General features: G+C 44.1%; 1 protein-coding gene across 1 annotated transcript in view; it reads left to right on the forward strand.

Moving 5' to 3' along the window:
• Positions 1–20859, forward strand: part of CCDC6 (coiled-coil domain containing 6) — a 21896-nt gene extending 1037 nt beyond the window's left edge. The window contains exons 2-9 of the mRNA XM_085897967.1: positions 1359–1508; positions 12335–12463; positions 15940–16043; positions 16267–16430; positions 16512–16668; positions 17461–17561; positions 17865–17989; positions 19265–20859. Coding sequence (XP_085754093.1) covers positions 1359–1508; positions 12335–12463; positions 15940–16043; positions 16267–16430; positions 16512–16668; positions 17461–17561; positions 17865–17989; positions 19265–19393 — 1059 coding nt within the window. The 3' untranslated portion in view covers positions 19394–20859. The remainder of the gene's footprint in view (positions 1–1358; positions 1509–12334; positions 12464–15939; positions 16044–16266; positions 16431–16511; positions 16669–17460; positions 17562–17864; positions 17990–19264) is intronic.
• Positions 20860–21085: the final 226 nt, after the last annotated feature.

Below are 21085 nucleotides of genomic sequence, written 5' to 3' on the forward strand. Positions count from 1 at the left end.
TCAAATTCTGCTTTGTTATCACACTTTGAAATTCCATCGGTTCAAGTTTTGTTGAACACATGACATGCTCCCTCCCACTTGAAACGAAATGTTTCCCATGGGATGGGAAGCTCAGTTGCTTCCGTTGCGTTATCTGGGCAAGCGATGACTAAGGTGGTTTGCCGTTGCCTTTCAAGTGGAAATACATTGCAGGAATGGCCATGAGATAGCAATATCTCATGATAGAGCCAATGAAATCGGTCAGCTTATTATTATTATTGTTATTATTATTATTATTATTATTATTATTATGAATATTTAATTTTGGAAGTCCCCACAAGAGTGTGCTTTCATATGGGACAGCTGGCTTCACATCTCTTCTCAAACTATTATTATTATTATTATTATTATTATTATTATTTCGTATATAGCCTATGGCTGCTGGTTGCATCATTGCTGGAATCGTGGTTGTGCCACTGATGGGGTGCCCCTTGATGCAGTTCCCCCTGTTACCAGTAAGCTGGCACTCATTTTGCTGACCTCAGAAGGATGACGGGCTGAGTTAACCCGCCTGATGTTATTTAACAGCTCGACGGGCTCAAACTCAAGACTCTAATATCTTCAGCCAGCCACGTTAACCGTTAAGCCAACCCCAGACGTTTCTCAAGCTATGGTGCTGTTTCACGTGAGGACAACAGATTCTTGTCTGAAAATGTTCCACTTGAAATGAAAACGACTTTGGACAACTCTCAGTATTGTTATCAATAGGTTAAGTGAAGAAGTGGATCGAAGTCTCGGAATTGGGTTGGGTGGTTGGGGGGGGGGATATATTTCCTTTAGTCAAGTGTAACTTTGTCTAGTTTTCCAACAATGGCTCGGTTTCCATACGTAATGTCGAACATAATGAAATGTACACAATGATTCCATTTATATAGAACATCCTCCATCTTAGAGGGTGATAATAATCCCATTGGAAAGTTATTCGAGCTTGTCAGAAATGAGAACATGATGAAGGAAGAGAGACCCCCAAAAGAACAAATAGATTGTTCTTCCAAAAGCTTTGATCTCTGAATAAAAATGGAGGGAGGGAGGTTGTGTCATTAATGGGAAGTTGATGAGTAAGAGGATTAGAGCGAGGCAGGCTGGCTGATGAGTACGTGGAATTGAGATGAGTAACTTGAGGTTTGAATTCTGAAAATGAAGAACTTTGGTGGTCTGAATCAATGTTTAGACGGCGCTTCCAGGTTATGATTGGTATATAAATAAATAAATAACTTTAACCCTCTTATAGAAGCAATAGCTGTTTGCTCTTACTTATTTTAATCCAAACGATGTTGCTATGTTGAACATGTGCATCTTCTCTTGTTTTTGCAAATCAGCAAGCAAGAGCAGAGCAAGAAGAAGAATTTATCAGCAACACACTGTTCAAGAAGATCCAGGCTCTAAAGAAGGAAAAGGAAACGCTGGCAATGAATTATGAACAGGAAGAAGAATTTCTCACCAACGAACTGTCACGGAAACTCATGCAGGTAAGAAACACAAACTACCTCGGGCTTGGGGGCGCACATACCTTCGCTGAACTGCATCGGACCTTGCATTGCTGCCTGCACGCTTGTAAGGGCAATCTTGCAATCTCAGTAGTTGTGTCGTCGTCGTCCTCCTCCTTCGTATGCAGCACAAGGCTGCAGGTAGCATCATTGGCTGAGGGCACAGCTGTGCTGCTGATGCAGTGCCCCTGTTACAGATACACTGGTACTCATTTCGCCGACCTCGGAAGGTTGACAGGCTGAGTCGATCCCACCTGGTGTTCAACGGCTGACAGGGGCTCATAGGAGGATGGCTGGAGAGTTACAAGTGGCTTCTTGATGAGTTTGGTGAAAATGGATAGCACATGTTTTACTGTCGATGGTGTTCTGACACCAAACTGAACAATACAGTAGAATGTAGATAATAAGTGGATGCACCTATTTTGAGATTTGGTGGAGCACACATGCGCTTATTTTCCACATGCGCTTATATTCAAAAAGCCACGACGTGTGCTCATAACGGTAAATGTTCTTCTGATTGGCTGTACAGATGTCAGTTTTTACATCATTGCAATTTTAATTGCCCGTACCTCGGAAGCAGATTCTAAATACACTTTCTTTCAGTCCTCGAGCACGTATCCTTTTAAACTTCGCAACAAGTTCGTTTTCCATGTCCGAGTAAAAAGCCCGTCTTCCGCTCCATATCTTCTTCGAACCTTTCTCACTCTGAACCATTTTTTTCCTTAATCTTCACCATGCACAGCAAAGTCCTCGTGTTAAGTGTGAATTTATTACACGTCCGCTACTGCTTCTTACAAGAGTTGTAAAATGCGATAATCTCAATCTTCTTTTCACGGTGTATGATCGACGTTTCACTGCCGTGCCCATTTTGATTGTGACGAAAAGCTTTGTTTAACGACTCCGTCATTAAGAGTCGTAAAACACCCCTTTACTACCCTTCCATAAACGTCCTTTTATGACCCCTGATGAGCAATGTTATTTTGAACGTACAACTCTTGTAAGCACCGGTACCAGACGTGGAAGAAATTCAGACTTGAAGTTAATCAATACTAATAAATGTCAGTGTGTCAATGTGTCTCCTCCATAACTCCAAAACCATGAAACCTAGCAGCCTGAAACGTTGCATGCATACTAAAAAAATTTCAAGGAAGTGCATGACTGAAATTGGGTGGTTGGGTGAATTAAAACACCCCTTTTGAAGATAATTGATGGCCTTATTTAATTGTATCCTTGATCAGGCGCATCCTCGGACACCTCGCTCACACTCGATGGGGATCCTAATTGGCCATTTGGTTCGGCCGATTCAAACATGCCTCGATTTGGAACCATGATCTACTCTCATGGACTAATTAAAGTATACAATCAAAATATTATGTCGGATTTGAGAATCGGATCTGGTGAACAAAATGTGTCGAAATCTGGAGATAAATCCGAAAATGTTAACAAATTAGCGATTTTATAACGTGGTGTATTTATAAAAGCAAATCATTAAACTTAACTTTTCCTACTGTTCGGACGATTATACTGAGAGAAGAAAAGATGACGGAATGTGCAGAAAGTGTAACTTCATCGAGTGACACGCCGTGTTTCATAACCTGCTGATGAACCTGCCATATAAAGGTAATCCCATGAGGGCACAGTCCACAGGGTCCTTTTTTTCGGTAATTACATACACAGTTTGCTGTTTCCGTTTTGGGTGATTTGCTAACATTACAAAATATTAATATAAATATACTATTATAGTTCCGCCAATATATTGATAGTCGATAGGTTCTACGAGCGAAACAGTACGTAGACAGCATACATGGGCGTGGTGGAAATGGGAACAAAGGACTCCGTGGGGTGTGTACGTGCCTGTTCTTGGTTACATGTGCGCGGGTTTCGCGGGTGTGCGATCTGAACTCGAACTCGAGCCCGTGGTGCGTGGAACTGTGGAGGAGGTTATGTGACCGTCTCGTGAACCATGTACTTCTGCAGCACCAAAGCGTTGTGGGGAGTGGACGTGCTGCCGAATCAAAACCATGCGGGACGTGCCACCGTGCAGTGCGGGTGTGGGGAAATCTGCTTGTGTGTGCGAGTGCAGTGTAAAGTATATCGCTGGCAGTTAGAAAAAAAGCGAATCTGTTGGGTGCAATTTATCACCCCGGTAATGCCCTGATGCACTGCCTTCCCATTCCCTCCACTCAAATTGCTTTCCCATGCCATTCCCTCGCACTGCCTCCCCTTTCTCTCCCCTCGCACTGCCTCCCCTTTCCCTCCCCTGGTGCTGCCTCCTCTTTCCCTCCTCTCTCTCTCTCCCCCACCCCTTTCCCTCCCCTCTCTCTCTCTCACCCACCCCTTTCCCTCCCCCTCTCTCTCTCCCCCACCCCTTTCCCTCCCCGCTCTCTCTCCCCACCCCTTTCCCTCCCCCTCACTCTCTCTCCCCCACCCCTTTCCCTCCCCGCTCTCTCTCCCCCACCCCTTTCCCTCCCCTCTCTCTCCCCCACCCCTTTCCCTCCCCCTCTCTCTCCCCCACCCCTTTCCCTCCCCTCTCTCTCTCTCCCCACCCCTTTCCCTCCCCTCTCTCTCTCCCCCACCCCTTTCCCTCCCCTCTCTCTCTCTCCCCTTTCCCTTTCCCTCCCTCTCTCTCTCCCCCACCCCTTTCCCTCCCCCTCTCTCTCCCCACCCCTTTCCCTCCCCTCTCTCTCCCCCACCCTTTCCCTCCCCTCTCTCTCCCCACCCCTTTCCCTCCCCTCTCTCTCCCCACCCCTTTCCCTCCCCTCTCTCTCTCCCCCACCCCTTTCCCTCCCCCTCTCTCTCCCCCACCCCTTTCCCTCCCCTCTCTCTCTCTCCCCCACCCCTTTCCCTCCCCTCTCTCTCTCCCCCACCCCTTTCCCTCCCCTCTCTCTCTCTCCCCTTTCCCTTTCCCTCCCTCTCTCTCTCCCCCACCCCTTTCCCTCCCCTCTCTCTCTCTCCCCCACCCCTTTCCCTCCCCCTCTCTCTCCCCCACCCCTTTCCCTCCCCTCTCTCTCCCCCACCCTTTCCCTCCCCTCTCTCTCCCCACCCCTTTCCCTCCCCTCTCTCTCCCCCACCCCTTTCCCTCCCCTCTCTCTCTCTCCCCCACCCCTTTCCCTCCCCTCTCTCTCTCTCCCCCACCCCTTTCCCTCCCCTCTCTCTCCCCCTTTCCCTTTCCCTCCCTCTCTCTCTCTCCCCCACCCCTTTCCCTCCCTCTCTCTCCCCCACCCCTTTCCCTCCCCCTCTCTCTCCCCCACCCCTTTCCCTCCCTCTCTCTCTCCCCCACCCCTTTCCCTCCCCTCTCTCTCTCTCCCCCACCCCTTTCCCTCCCTCTCTCTCTCCCCCACCCCTTTCCCTCCCCTCTCTCTCTCCCCCACCCCTTTCCCTCCCCTCTCTCTCTCCCCCACCCCTTTCCCTCCCCTCTCTCTCTCCCCCACCCCTTTCCCTCCCCTCTCTCTCTCCCCTTTCCCTTTCCCTCCCCTCTCTCTCTCTCCCCCACCCCTTTCCCTCCCCTCTCTCTCCCCCACCCCTTTCCCTCCCCTCTCTCTCCCCCACCCTTTTCGCTCCTCTCTCTCTCTCGCTTCCCCACCCCTCTCTCTCCCTCTTTCTCTCCCCCACCCCTCTCTCTCCCTCTTTCTCTCCCCCACCCCTTTCCCTCCCTCTCTCTCTCTCTCCCCCACCCCTTTCCCTCCCCTCTCTCTCTCCCCCACCCCTTTCCCTCCCCTCTCTCTCTCCCCACCCCTTTCCCTCCCCTCTCTCTCTCCCCCCCCCCTCTCTCTCCCTCTTTCTCTCCCCCATCCCTTTCTCTCCCCCACCCCTTTCCCTCCCCTCTCTTCTCTCCCCCCCCCACCCTAACCCTAACCCTAAGAATTTTTTTGGCACATTCTGAAAGTGTAACATGTGCTATTTATTTTTGTTTTGATAAATGTGTATTTCTTTTGTTTTGGATGCGAAAGACCTTTGAATTTGGTGTAACATTTTTGGACAAGATCTTCCAAATTGTTAATGTATTTTCCAACCCAGCTTAAACCCTGAAGTCATTGGCATATAAAGGTAATCCCACAAACCCAGAAGTAGTGTCGACCATTTTTATTCATAACATCAATTGAATAGATGATTACTGGACTTGCATCACATTGTGCTGTATGGTTTTAGTTTTTTTTCGTCGATAATAATTAGCGCTTGGTTTTTTTTTTATTGTTTAAAAATTTTTTTTTAACAGCTTCTTGATGCCAGCACATAAGTCTGGATGCGGAAATGACCAAATCCTTTACACACTCAATACCTTGTACACAAGGAGATGCCTCGGTGAGGCAATACAATTTCCCCAGCTTTCAGCAATCTAAACAGGCATATAATGGGTATAAGGGAGAGCCAGTGGGGGAATAGGAAGTACAACATTGTCACTTTATGATATGAAATGGAAGATATGTATCACATTTTGACATATGTTAATTATTTTGTTGTTGGATTTGTTGATTTGTACCTTTTTTTTTCTTTCTTTCTTTCTTTCTAATAGCTGACAGTATTTACAAGCTTCTGTGGGATTGATGATCTTGTGTGGAATTGTCATAACTGATGAAAACAAACAAAAAACAGTTTAAAACTTAGATTTGTGTTTGCGGCAGCTTAATTTGGCAATTTCTGATTGCTAACTTTTATTATAATCCAGAGCATTATTATGTTGTTTCAAACAGCGTCTCAACTGTCACAACTCTTTTTTTTTTTTTTCTGCCTCCGCATCTCGTGTGTCCAACCAATATTACACCCTCATACACAGTCTACTGGGCTTTGTGTTTTCTGCAGCCTTGACCCTGCTACAGCAATGAGCCCAGATGGCATCGATGCCCATGTTCTTCAATCTGGCTCTGCTGCTCTTGCTGCTCTTTTTGCGATCTTCAGCCTGCCATTCTTTGGCTGCCTCCCATCTGCCTGGAAGTGGGCAAACATTACGGCTGTCTACCAAAAGGATACAAAAACAGATTCTCTCAATTTAAGACCAGTAAGCTGACTTCTAATTACAAGCAAAGTCATGGAATCCATCTTTGCTGCTGATGTCAAGCATTTCCTGTTTTTAGGTGGCCTGATGTCTAACTCTCATTGTGGATTCCATCCTGTTCACTCTATTTGGGACATGCTGCTGCTCCTCTGTCAGCAATGGTTGGAAGCACTAAATCAACAAGAGCTGATAACCATCTCCCTGGACAGATCTCAGACATTCACGACTGTCTGGCTTCCTGCTGTATTTGCTGAGCTCTTGGTTGTGGCACACAAGTCCGCCTTCATACCTGGATTTCTGAGGCCGCCTTCATACCTAGTCAACATGTTTGTATTATTGGAAGTATCTCCCTTCCTCTCCTCATCAAAGAAGGTTAGGGTGCCTTAAGGCAGTGTCTTGGCCCAAGTCTTGTTCTTCAGCTACCATAAACAACTTCTCTGATGCTGTTAAACAGCCTCTTCCCATTTTTGCAGATGACTTCACATTACATTGTACAGTACCCTGTCCCACAGACAGGCAAATAGCATCTGCATCACTCTTTGCTGATTTGAAAATGATTAGATGCTGGTCTGAAGATTGGAACATGTCTTTTAATCCTCGCTAATCTCGATCTCCCTCTGGAAGGATCGTCAAACAAACCCTCATATCTATTTCCATGGTCAGCCACTGGAAGAGGTTCAGTCTCTTGAACTTCTTGACTGCAATGCTGGCTTCCAAAGCCAGCCCCAGATTGCACATCAACCGTCGCTCCAAGTAATTTCTTGAAAAATTTGAACTAATCATGGCTGACAAGGTGTTTTCCCCAAAATTTTGCCAAACAATTATAATAGCTTTATTCGTATTCGTGTTCTGGTGTTTTGCCTGAAGGCAGTTTCTTGGCAAAGGTTAAACTGGGTGGTTTGCTATTGTCTTCCCAGAATTGCAATATATATATATATATATATATATATATATATATATATATATATATATATATATATATATATATATATATATATATATATATATATATATACATTGTTGTGAATTCGCGCCCGCCGGCGTGCGGATGGCCACGTCACTCGAATCGCGACCGCGTCGCCTGCCGGACAGACAGTTCAGTCGTGACCTTCCGGGAACTATCGCCCGGAGCCAGTCACCGGTGGGCCTTTCGACCTCACCACAATTGTGCCAATCGGCCACCCGCATAGGACAGGGTTGTTCGCCAAACTCGACCTACCTAAGTACCCACGCGGATGGTAAACCGGGCGATCGTACCTCGCCGCAGGTCGACTCCGGACACGAGCCGCTTGGGCGGCTCGTTCCGTACTATCGGGATAACCGAGCGGTGTTATCGTCGACCTCGACGGTTCCGATTAATCACCGGGCATATTAAGCCCACTACGAACCCTTAACGTGAAGCAGGATGGAGGGTCAATAAAAGAGGAAAAGAGACGAAGCAGAGCGGGCACAGTTCAACATGCAAGCATTTTATTCACACGCACACACAGACAAGCACGTAAGGCACGTATTTACAGCAATACACAATCAAAATGCGCATATAGTAACCAGAACAACAAAAGCAACGATGCAGAGCTACACCCGAATACGCGTACACACGGCAACACTTAAACAGTTCTACTTTAGCCAGACTGGCGCCACCCACGGACATTCACACCAAAACCCCAAAGAAAAGAAAGAAAGAAAGTCGCGACTTCCCTTTTGTCTCTGGTGAGTCCCTCTCCCACGACCGTCAACGTGGTCGCGCCTGCCCCCGACCTCTCTCGCGGCCGGCGAACCCTCTCCGGCACTCCCCGTCCGGACGCACAGGTCCACCTCGCAACGGGCGCTGCCGCGTCTCCCGTCCGTGCCTTGGTGACAGGCCCGCTCGCCAAGGCTTGGGCGCAGGACCTCTCCCTGATGACCAACCAACCGAACCACCAGCCAAGATGAAGAGAAAGAAGAAGCGCGAGAGGGAGCCTTTTAGGAAACCTTTTTGGGAGCCTCTCAGGGAGCTTCTGAGGGAGCTTTCCAGGGAACCTCTTGGGGAGCTTTTTTTTGCGCCCGCCGGTGTCCGTCTTTTATCGCACGGGACTCCGCCCTTCCGCCCCGCCCTGCCCCGTTTTTGGCCCCACCTCCCTTCGAGCTTCTTGGAGAAGCTTCTCGAAGGGGGCGTGCCCTCACGCTTTCCCTTCACCCCGCTCCGTCCGGGGGCCGAGGGAGTCAGTTTTTGGCTTGGAGCCAGAGCATTATTCCCCCAAAAAGAGGCCCCACCTTCACATGACCTCTGACCTTTGACCTGCATAGCTCTTCCACCACTCCAAAGCGTGGGGAAGTCAGGCGGGAAAAGCCCACCAAGCGTCCTTGTTGGTTTTGTTTGCTCCTCCGTGGAGATCGTAACCGCACGGAGCCTGTTGAATGGCGAGTGGCGAAGATGTGGTCGCGTAGATGGTGGAGGTGACGTGGTTGCAGTGTGGTTGGCGCTGTGATGGGGATGGCGTGGTTGTTCAAATGTTGTGTGTTTGAAATAAAAGATGGAAAAAGAAAAACGACTGACTCAAAGCGTCACAGCCTGGATGAATCACATAAATTCCCTCTATACAACGGGTTCGGGCTAACTACACATGCACCTATCAAGATATCTCACCTACGGGCCCTTTATGGTGGAATGCGAATTTCCACAGCCATAACAATATATATATATATATATATATATATATATATATATATATATATATATATATATATATATATATATATATATATATATATATATATATATATATGTATGTAATGTTAATTTGTTTTAGTCTTTGTAGAAAAAAAAATTCTGTATTATGCAAGCTTGGGCATGCATGTGTTTTACAATACCAACAATAAGCATATGTTACAGAATTAATATGATTATGTATGACACAGAAATCACTTGCTGCACAGAACCTTTATTTATTTGTTTTTATTAATTTTAAACAGCATTTAACCGGTAATTTCTCTCACCTTATCGGCATGTATAATTGCATAATCACATAACTGTAATTTTTTAATCCTAATGAGAACTCTCCTCACCATTTCTGGAGTGATGTGCTCACTGAGCTAGTACTCCCCTGCATGACTGTCGTACTAATATTTGGGAGGTTGCCGCCACCCCTCAATCCACTTTTCCTCCGTTATCTCATTTTATTTGGTTTGCCTTGTTTCCCATTATACTGTTGTGGTTCTGTAAAACCGCATGCCTCTAAGGCAATGGCACACAACATACAGTGATCTCCAGGCAGTTATTTCGTTAGTCTTCGTGCAGTCAGATCTTCTCCTCGTGTCTCGTGGGTTAACGGGACGAAGTGCGTTGCGTGGGTCTTATAGCTAGCTCTAATTATATCTCTATCTTCTATTCTGATATCCATTTCAACCCTTTTCAATGTGCGAATGAGACCGCTTCTGGCCCCAGGAGCCTGGCAGGGTGGGGCAATTACTGCCGTGGCCCAATAGGGAAGCGCGATTCGGGTCACGGTACGTCGTTTTGGGTCGTCACCCCACCCTTTGCCCGGGGCTTATAAAAGGCGGATCGTGAAGCCATCGCATGGAGCCATCGCATGCATCTCCATTGCATGGAGACGAAGCATGGAAATATCAGAGGGTGCAAGAGCAGAAAGGAGGTGATAGAAGGCATATTACCACCGACCTGTCTGCAATTTGGAAGTGATAAGCCCAGAGACTCTGCTTCATCTTCATCATGGGAGTTTCCAATCATTTTGAAGGCCATGGTTTCCATGGCGTCAAGCTGAGCAAGGTGTGCGGCAGCCCAGAGGGAGGGCAGTACTCCATGAAGCTGTGGATGAAGGCCTTTTAGGTGGATAAGAGTTCAGGTGTGTCAAGGAAGGACTTGTCACAACTGAGGATGCCCAGTCAGCAATTGGTTTTGGATTCCAACTTTGATGTGTGGTTTGCCCAAGAAAGATCATGGCTAATTGTGCAAACAAAGTTTGTGAATTTTTTTTTTTTTCATAGGGTTGTTAAGAAAGTAGATTTTTCCTTCTCCCCTCCAAGCTTGAAGCAGGTGGTCCACCCCATGTCATGCCATCCTCAATTCATACCCACAATCTTTTCTACCCCCCCCCCCCTTCCCTGATCCTTACCTTACCCACCCCTCTTTCAGGTTACTGTTTCTTCTCCTCCTCCCTCTCTTTCCCTATTCATTGTACATTGCTTCAATGCTGTTGGGGCAGGTGTGAAACTCAAAACCTTCAACACTCATGGGATTTTCACAGACATTCTCAATGTAGTCTCTCTCTTAATCTTCATTCGGAAATATGAAAATATAAAATAAAATAAAAATTTCCACTTGTTCTCCTTTAGTGAGCTATCAGATCCCCACCATACAATGATTATGCTCTCATATCTTCACACTTGATGAACCCGAAACATAGTGCCAGTTCACGAAGTGGAACAAGAATGGATCCCCAGGTAAGAAAACGTTCAACATTCAACTCGACTGAACATCCTGATATTTTCTCCAACATGCTGCTTCATGGATTCCTTTTGGATTGCTTTTTATTCCAAAGGGTGTGACAATCGATTCAGTGGAGCCCATATTGAGACTGAATAAATTGTAAGTTGATATTTGGCAAAAGCAAAAGTACAAGTGGCATAACTTCTCCCTCCAACGTGACAGTCAGACCAGTCCATACACGAGCCTGAGCGAATTAAGAGGCCGTTTCGCAGTTCATGCGGAATGCTGAAATGTGCCTTGTCCAGATCTGGCGCACTCAGATTTTCATCTGTTAGCCCTTTGAAGTGGAGCAACAGTTTGAAAATGGCACAACTGTACAAGTTGCCGTTGGCACGTGGTTATGTGATGCTGATGGATCCTTGCACCATGATGGAATGTTGGCCCTGGTTCCATTTTGGCACAAGAGCATCAGAGGTGGTTAAGAACATGTTGCAATGTAAAATGAATAGTTGTGACAATGCATTCCTCTTGAATTAATTGTTTTTGTGTAGTTTTTTTTTATTGATTATTGTTGGGAAGGGTGATGAAAAGAAAATAATGGCTTTAAAAGCGTCTTTTGATTTGTGGTTTGCCCAAGAAAGGGAAAATGAGGGCGACTCCATTGAGGAAATGACCCTTCTGAAAACATTGCTTCATGCCTTCTGTGGAAAAGCTTGCATAACACAGTGACTCAAAAAACACTTGGCTTTGGCGAGTGTGATTGAAGTGCAAAGGGTAGTTTGGGGATACAGCCAGTAGAAGTAAAATGGGACTTTACACCTGAGTGCAGACATCAGATTGTTTTGATGGATTTCTTTTATTTAATTTTTTTCTCTCTCTCTCCCACCCTCCTCCCCCCTTTATTTATCTCGCTTTCCACTCTCCACTTTTTCTTTCTCTCCCTGACCCTTTTTAGCTCACACCCACCCTTCTCTTGCTCCACTGCTCTCTCTCTCTCTCTCTCTCTCTCTCTCTCTCTCTCTCTCTCTCTCTCTCTCTCTCTCTCTCTCTCTCTCTCTCTCTCTCTCTCTCTCTCTCTTCCCTCCCCTCTCCTACTGCTCCTCCTCCACCTCTCACTCATATTCTCTGACTTCTCGAGGAAGGCTCTGCCAATTGTTTGTTGGTGCTAGTGTTTAATTTTTGGTTTTAAAAATAATTTTTCCTATGCCCAAGTTTAGCACCTCTTTATTCGTGCAATCTGATGTGAGCTAGGAAATGGAAACGTGGCTTCATCTTGTAGTCAACTGAAAGCCTTTTCTTGTTTTGATGTACGGGGCAAAGTCATGCATTATATGGTGTTATGTGGACAATTTAAAATGTATAAATGAATCCTATTTTCATGTTTGCCAGCTTCGACAGGAAAAAGCTGAACTGGAGCAAACTCTGGAGCAAGAACAAGAATTCCAGATTAATAAGCTGATGAAGAAAATTAAGAAGCTTGAGAGTGAGACACTCAGCAAGCAGCAGACACTTGAACAGGTGCAAATTTATGATTGAGGCCTTGAGTCAGTAAAAGTCAGACTGGTGTATCTAATATATATATATATATATATATATATATATATATATATATATATATATATATATATATATATATATATATATATATATATATATATACACACACACATGTTTTTGCTTTTTGTTTATTTACTTCGTGACTTGTTGCCCTTTTTATTCTGCATTTTTTGATATACAGTATTCCAAAAAGTTTATTCACTTCATTTTAACCGGAAGAATTTTTTTTTTTTAATTGAGTGAAACCTCCTTAGAAAGTTTAAATTTGATTCATCATTTTGCCTTAACTACTGTAGTAGTTTTTTGGCAGTCTTTGCATGCAAACAAATAATTTTGCATTTTATTGTACTGTAAGACCCCGGTTTACGTTGGGGAAGCGTTCCTGAGAAACGCAACGAATATCGAGACGATGAAAATAAAAGCAATTTTTCTCATAATAATTAATGTATTAAGTGGGCAATGCGTTCATCGCCATTCCACTTCAGGTATTGTATTTTGCCGCTGAACCGAAGTCACCGGTGGCTATGTTTTCGGGTTGTCCGTCCATACGAACGTCGTCCGTCCATGCTAGTTTTCTCTGCAACTGCTTATCCGATTGACACTAAATTTTCACCATAGGTGTGATGACTCAAGTATAATGTTTTTATGATAATTATAACATCATAGGTCATGTGGTGTGGCAGCCATGTTGGAAAAATGGAAAAAGTTTGGACCTCTATCTCCGAAACCACTCCATGAAAAAAAATTTGAAACGTCACACATGTCAAGTACTCCCCATGGGAAACAAGTGTTTTTTTTGTTTTGTTTGTTTGTTTTTTTAATATCATAGATGTCTTCGTTATGACATCATAATTGCATAAGTCGAACACTTTATCTGATCAGTATGAAAATTTTTGAGGGTGATCTCGTACTAAATTGTATGTGGGGAAAAAAATTGATGACATCATTAGTCATGTGGTTTGGCAGATATATATATATATATATATATATATATATATATATTTTTTTTTTTTTTTTTAACACAAAAACCATCAAAAATCTTCTCCGAAACAGCTGAACAGATCGAGGCGAAACTTTACAGGTATGATCGCCTATCCAGTAGGAACAAAAAGTTCTCCACCTATGATATCATCAGCCACTTTGTTTGACAGCTATGATTTTTTGAAGAATAAACCTTTAAAAACCTCCTCCAGAATGTCTTGACAGATTGAGGGTAAACTTCCCCCACATATTCCCCAAATTTTGGGGATACCAGGGTGTTCATGAATAATTAATAGGTCACATGGTCTTGTGTATATTAATACATTAATAGGTCACATATGCCAAAAACATATTGGCAGACATATTGTGTTGAATGAAAAATTAAAAAACATAATTTCTCTTGATTATGTGATGCTGATTAATCGGTTGTCATGTATCATATCAATCGAAGTGAAACGTCACATTTACAATCTAATAGTCATGGGGGATATATGTTTTAAATTTCAACCTGATCGGCCGCATGGTCTGACAGCCAGAATTATTTAATATTTTTGAACCTGGGTTCAGGGATTTAAATAAAACTTGGTTCAAGTATGTATGTATGTACGTATGATGTAATAGTGTGGGCAGAGGCACATCTGACGACATCGAAGAGTGCCCTTCTAGTTACCTATGATGGTTCCCTTTTTTTGATTAATGTCATTTATATTCAAGTATAAATATAATAAAATAACAAACAATTACCAGACGCATTTCAATAAAAGCAAACCTCTTCGAGAAGCAGTTGAAATTGGCGTTACGTCTTCCTCAATCTTCAATGAACGTGTGAATATTTATTGATCGGAGGAAAACTCAATAGCATGGCAATCCATTAATACCAGCATCCATTCGATGAATAACATCGAATTTCACTTTTGAGGTAACACTTTTACAATGCCTCTTAGCCATTCTACAGTACAGTACATTTATTTATGTGTCGAGCAATGTACAATAGTTCTTTCGGCGATTTTGCGATCTTCCGATTTGGTATTTAGCGATGTATTGTGGCATCTTTATCAGTCTTGTAAGTTCTGAAAACGCTCGAGAATAAAAGGCATGGCTTTTGAAATGACATAAGTGTGAGTTGAGGTGACGAATATTGAGAAGTGGAATTAATCACATGATGACACAAAAAGATGTGACATAAACCGGGGTATTACTGTATCAACTTGTGTTGATTTCACTCTTGAAATTGAATAATGATTCTGCTATGGTTTTATTTTTATTTTTATTTGTTCCTCCATATCTATAATCTTTTCTTTTCTCAATCCAGTCCTCCCCTCTTTCTCTTGAATTCTCAATTTACATGCACTTCCTCGCACCCACACGTCCCGCTTGCACTTCACCCTCGCCTGTCAATATGTAATACATTAATTGCTCTGAACCTTTGGCTGTCAAGATTTCATCTTCAACTGCTCCCTTAATATTATATGCCCATAGTCACACAGCTCAGAATGATAGAATTATATTGTCGCATTGCTTTATATTGATTTGTCATCTGACAGGACAGCTGGCGCCAGTTGTAAGAATATGTGCTGGTCTGTTTGCTGTTGCCTTTGCTGAGCACATACAGTAGTTCATGATGCTGGGTTCCAAGTTTATTTATTTCATTTTAGTTAACCCTCTCGAGCCCCAGGGGTTATTTTTTTGTTCACCCAGAACATTTCGTGGGCTCTAGAGGGTTAATTACAGGAGTCAAGACTTGTACATTTGAACAATAGGGGTAGCAAGAACAATTTTTTAACATGACTGTGTGTTCACTATGGTCTATTTTTTTTTTCAGGATTAAGAAAAACTTAAAAAACATTTTCCATTAAAGAGTAATTACGTCTCTTCTTTTGGAAATGTAGACGGTGACTTGCAACCGGGCCTCAATGACGGTGTACAGAAGCGTTAAAAAAAAATACAAGGCGCAGGGAGGTGAAACGTGTGTACGCAGAGTAAAATGAGTGTTCATTTACATACATGCGATGTCTAATAAATAAAGAAGATGGAAGCACACCTGACACTAGGCTCAGGCTTCAAACTTTGACGCACTTACGCAACTGCACTGGAAAGTAAACTGTTCCAACCCATCATTTTTGATGGGCTTTATACTCGTGTGTGTGTGTGTGTGTGTGTGTGTGTGTGTGTGTGTGTGTGTGTGTGTGTGTGTGTGTGTGTGTGTGTGTGTGTGTGTGTGTTTATTTTTGATATGGTTGCACTTGCTGCATGTACTCTCCAATGTAGCTCAAGTTCCGAAATCATACGCTCACTGACCTCATACATTTTATTGTTTTCTGTCACTTGATGCTTCAGAACTCCACGGTGATGGCTTGTCTGAGCTATTGAGTGAATTTAAACGATGCGCTCTATTTTCGTGTCACCTATTGTAAACATGTTCTCGGTGCAAATTTTTGACCGATATCTCTTGACAGCTCCGTAGAGAGAAGATTGACCTGGAAAACACTTTGGAGCAAGAGCAAGAGGCACTGGTGAATCGACTCTGGAAACGAATGGATCGACTTGAGGCCGAGAAAAGGTAAGTATCGGGAGTGCAAGTGCAAACGTGTAATCCTTATTTAACATATGCCACATTAGTAGTTGCTCTCGGCTGTTGAGCTGACCCGTCCATCAATTAATCGAAGCAAGGAACGCACATTGTAGCATTTGCATGGACAGATCCAATAAACTTGCTGTCCTTGCTTAATAAGAAACTTTGATCTGTGGAACAAGAGCACATGTGCTTTTGCCATCTGGTACAGGATTCTGCAGGAAAAGCTGGAGCAGCCAGTTTCGGCTCTACCTTCTCCCCAGGAAATCTCAATGGAGATGTCGGAAACCCCAGAAAACCTGGTGAAGCACATAAGTTTCCTTCGCCATGAGGTGGAACGTCTGAAGCAACAGCTCTGTGCCAATCAACTTCAACGTACGTATCCCACCTTCCCCTCATTCCATCTCCTCTCCTAATTCTATTACTTCATGCGTGACGAGTAATTTATTGCCACAGATTCTGAGAAGATGGCTCACTACCTGGAGGAAGAGCGGCACATGCGTGAGGAGAACCTGAGACTGCAGCGGAAGCTTCAGCGTGAGGTGGAGCGCCGGGAGGCTCTCTGCCGTCAGCTCTCAGAAAGCGAGTCGAGCCTCGAGATGGATGATGAGAGGTTAACACGGCCAATTCTGCTTGCTCTTTTTCCAGTTAATTTTGTGATGATGCCATTTTGAACATCAGGCCTGTAATTTGCTCCAATTTATATTTTATTGGCACTGATTAAGAATCTGCACATTTCTGCCCGTCCGTCCATGATAGATTTTTGTTGCTGCGATAACTTCAGAATGGCTGAAGGTATCCAAGTCAAACTTGGTACAAGTATTATAATGATTTAACGATAAACTCATTAGATTATGGGGTCAAGAGGGCAAAGGCCAGAGGTCCCGTGAGGTAAAAATTCTGTTACCGTGCTCACTTATGAACCAGTGATGGAATTTTGACAAAACTTGGTATAATTATACATTATAATGCAAATACGAACCGAGTAGGTTTTGGCATGAAGAGGTCAAAGGTTAGAGGTCATGGCAGGTGAAAATGTGGTACTTGAGAACAACTGAGGGGATTTAAATCAAACTTGGTACTAGTATGTGTCATGATGTAAAGATGAACCGATTAGATTTTTAGCATCAAGAGGTCAAAGGTCAGAGGTCATGTCAGGTGAAAATGTTATCGAGGTTGGGATTTGAACTAACCGAAGTAGTACATGTCCCATGATACATATAATATGAACAGATTCGATGTTGAGGTTTTAGGTCCAAATTACAGTAAGCATGGACTTGATGTGGGCAGAGGCGTATCGGTCGACGTTGCAACGTCAAATTATGCTAATTTTTTTTTTCTACATTGTCTAAAACCGCTGGAGATTGTATACCACAGCATTGAACTTCACCGTTTCTTCCTTCAGGCATTTTAATGAGATGGCATCCCAGGGCATTCGTCCACGTACAGTCTCAAGCCCAGTTCCTTACTCATCATCTCCCAGTCACAGCAGGCCTATCTCTCCTGGTACACCTTACCCTGTGGTCTTCAGTGGAATTAAAACAATTCTCTCTCACAGTATTAGGTCTTGTCTTGTGCATTAGCCAAGGTTAATGAATGTACGAGCCATTTTGTTTGGCGTTTCCTCCTGATGATAATGCTCCCCCAAGTGGCTTAAATCTCTATTTTAGGAAGGGGGCAGGGGGGATATATATATATTTTTTTTCTCCTGATATCGCAGTCGAGATTTCTAAAATAAAAATTGCTTTCATTTATTTATACATTTACTGTTTGTTTGGCCTGTTTCACTTTTATGCTCACCTTTCTCAGGGCTTTCCCTGGGGACACACCCTGCAGGGTTTACTCCACCAACAACCCTGAGCCGTGCTACCCCTCCTGGCCACCATGGCACCTTCCTGCACTCACAGCTCAGCCCAGCTGGACAGACCGCCATGGTACTGATAATGTGTTGCTGATGGCAATTTTCTCATTCATAATAGACATTCACATTTCATAATTCACAATTTTCTCATTTTTTTATCGTCTCCTTATGGACTTTTAAGGTTCCAATGGATTCCTTTCATGAATCAGGACTACGACAGTACGACTGTATTGTTTCAAAAATTGCTACTAGGGGATAAGAATAGGCTAATTGGTCAGCTTGTTATTCCTAAATTGCATGTAGAGGAGATGTCCCATACTCTCCCCAATTAGCGGCCACCAGATTGTGTATTCATCCAGCACTTTGTCAACCCCCCTCCCCATCGTTGTTTAAAAATGGGACACTCGTAGGACTCTGTGGTTGAGGTGGACTGAGCAAGTTCAGAGCGGGGCCTTTGCCCAGCTATAGCCACTTCTTTGTTAGGGAAGAACAGACTGATCGTACTGGAGCCGAGGACAGCGACTGCTCATCCTCAATTTGAAGAGGGCAGTACATTAGTCTCAACGGGCCTTCCTTTTCCCTCTCTCTGTCTCTGTGTCTCTCGATCTCTCCCCTCACGTCTTGTGCTCCCTGAATGGTGTCTACGTCCACAAGGCTCAGAATTTAAGGAAGCGTTGGTCATTGTTGTCTCATTATTTGCATTTTATCGTTCCCTTTTCTTATTATTGCTTTTCTCCCCAGTCCCCATTTAATCGTTAACTCTATAAAAGAAAAGCCATGTGATTTGAGTTGCGGCCTCCTCCCCAGGTGTGACAAAATTGCATTGGGGAACGCGTGCTTTGAAAGTCTCCACGCATCAAATTATATCGCTCCAAATAAACCCACATGGATTAGCCACACGGGTAGAGAACATTACTGCTCTGTGTTGAAAGCTAATATCCCGGTCTGCGCTGCCAATATTCTAATGAGATCTTGCGAAATTATTGTCGGGGAGCGACTTTGGAACACCTGATTCCAACGGTTGGTGGAGTCTTTATCCCGTTGTGAGTCTTGCCTCGTCCGTTTGGGAATTTTGCGGGGCATTGATCCCAGCATGACCTGGTTCAGGTCTCGTGGGTCTTTTACCCTCGGGTCACACACCCATTCATGCTGAAAAATAATTTTTCTTCTTCACAATGACAATGATAAGGCTAATGCTCTTCTTGTAGTCTTGACTGCTTTGTAACATTCTTCCGCTGTTGGCACAAGCGTGACGAGCAGCATTTTCTTTTTTTTTTTTTTGCAAAAAGGATTTGCTTCTTTTCCACTCTCTTATTTTTGTTCTCTGCTTTGATCCCTCACTCACCAGCGCCCGTCTCCAAAGCGCAGCGGCAGTCCTGATCACTTCAAGCGGCCAACGCCTCCACCTTCACCAAATACGGCCGCATTTGCAGCCGGACAGAGCCAGCTGCCTCCACCACCCTATACTCAGCAGTGAAATATAGCAAAGCAACCAACCAGCATATACCCATCCTTGTTGGGGAAGCCAGATCGAGTTGGGAGGACGGTTGGCAAATAGTCTGGCTCTGTTGGTTAGCGAGGCATCTTATTAGCTGGAGCTCATCATCCCTCGACCCTTTCCCAACTTCCCTTTGACTGTCAGCAAGGCGATGGGCCTGTTAAGAGTATTGAGCACGTGAACTGGCAATTTGCTTCCTTCATTTCCTGCCAGAAAACCCGTTGTGGTCAGGAATTTGATGCGGTCCTTCATTGAAACTGGTGTGATTTTAGTTTGGTGTGAAAGGAAAATTGATTTTGCAACACGTGTGCAGATCGCTGGATTGCACGGATCTGATTCTTGAGCGCGTGTACCTTTGCTATTGTACGCCATTTTTCTTTTTCTACCCTTTGCATGAAGACGGTATTGCAACCCCATTTTCTTCATTGCTTTTTGGAAAGTCACGTTTCCCAGAATGCTTTATGCAGCGGTAGGAAAAGAACAATTTTCTTTACCTGGAGATTGCATTTGATGGTGTGATGCACATTTTCCTCTTCGGATGTAGCTGAGCGAAGAGCTGCGGCACCAAGCGTCATGTATTATTCCCCCTCCCGGGTTTCCTGCCACTGCATCAAGCTTGTGCAAATCGTTGGGGCACTCAAAATGCTGAAGAAACTGTCTGCTCCAACTCCTCATCTCTCCCATCTCCCAATCATCCCCCCGCCACCCCCCCCCCCACCCAACCCTGCATCAATGCCGGCATTTTATGTGTTGCGGCCTCCTCAACCGGCCTCAATGCCGGCACTTGGCTTGATTTTGCAAATACGTTGAATGAGGTGGGAATGGTGTGGGGTGGGCGACGTCATTTCAAAGATTTTTGAATTGTCTCAAGTTCAAGGAATTTGTAAGGCAGAGGTTGGAGAAAATATTCTTCACCATTGAACTGTATTTATATACTTCTTAATTTTGATTCTGACATCCCTAAGTTTTAAGAAGGTGCAGTTTACCCCCCAAGATTTGGTGTCACGAATGAAAAACCTTTGTATAGATGTGGATTGTAGGCTGATCTTGTGTGTGAAAACGAGGCTGAATGTTCATTTAAACCTTTTCTGCACTTGGCTAAAAGGTAAGAATGAGGGTAAGCTTTGTGGGTGGGTGGGGTGGGGGGGGGCAAGACGAAAGGGGTAGATAAGTTTGGGGAATGACAGTTAGAGTGTATATCTCCCTTTGTTATTTTAATTGGTGAAGTCTGAATCGTGTAAGAAATGTAAAGATGTTTCTTGCTGTTATGGTGCCGAATTCAAGTTGAGGATGGATTTACCTTGGTGCCAATTTGTGTACATGAAATGGCAGTGCGCTTGCTAAGGTTCATAATCTTCTTGTGACGCATGTATTGTGTTGCCTGTGGCTTTTGAAGTATGAACAGACATAGAAGAGGATTAAAAGTTTTGGAGCTCCGCTGATAATCATGTTGTGTTTTTCCATTGTAAAACGAGAGAATTTTTTGATGTAATCGATGAGTAGAAGTTTTTTTATTATTATTATTTTTTAAATAAATATAACCGTTCACTGCATGAGAGTGTGCTCGAAGGATATCTTCGAGGTAGGTACACTCACTTTTCAGCTGTCTGACCTAAGTTTGAATCTATACCCAGTTACAAACTGTCACCTTTGTTTAACACGCAGTGTAAT

This window comes from Eptatretus burgeri, chromosome 10 (genome assembly GCF_056783735.1).
Source record: "Eptatretus burgeri isolate ZD-2024b chromosome 10, Ebu_testis_v1, whole genome shotgun sequence".
NCBI lineage: Eukaryota > Metazoa > Chordata > Myxini > Myxiniformes > Myxinidae > Eptatretus > Eptatretus burgeri.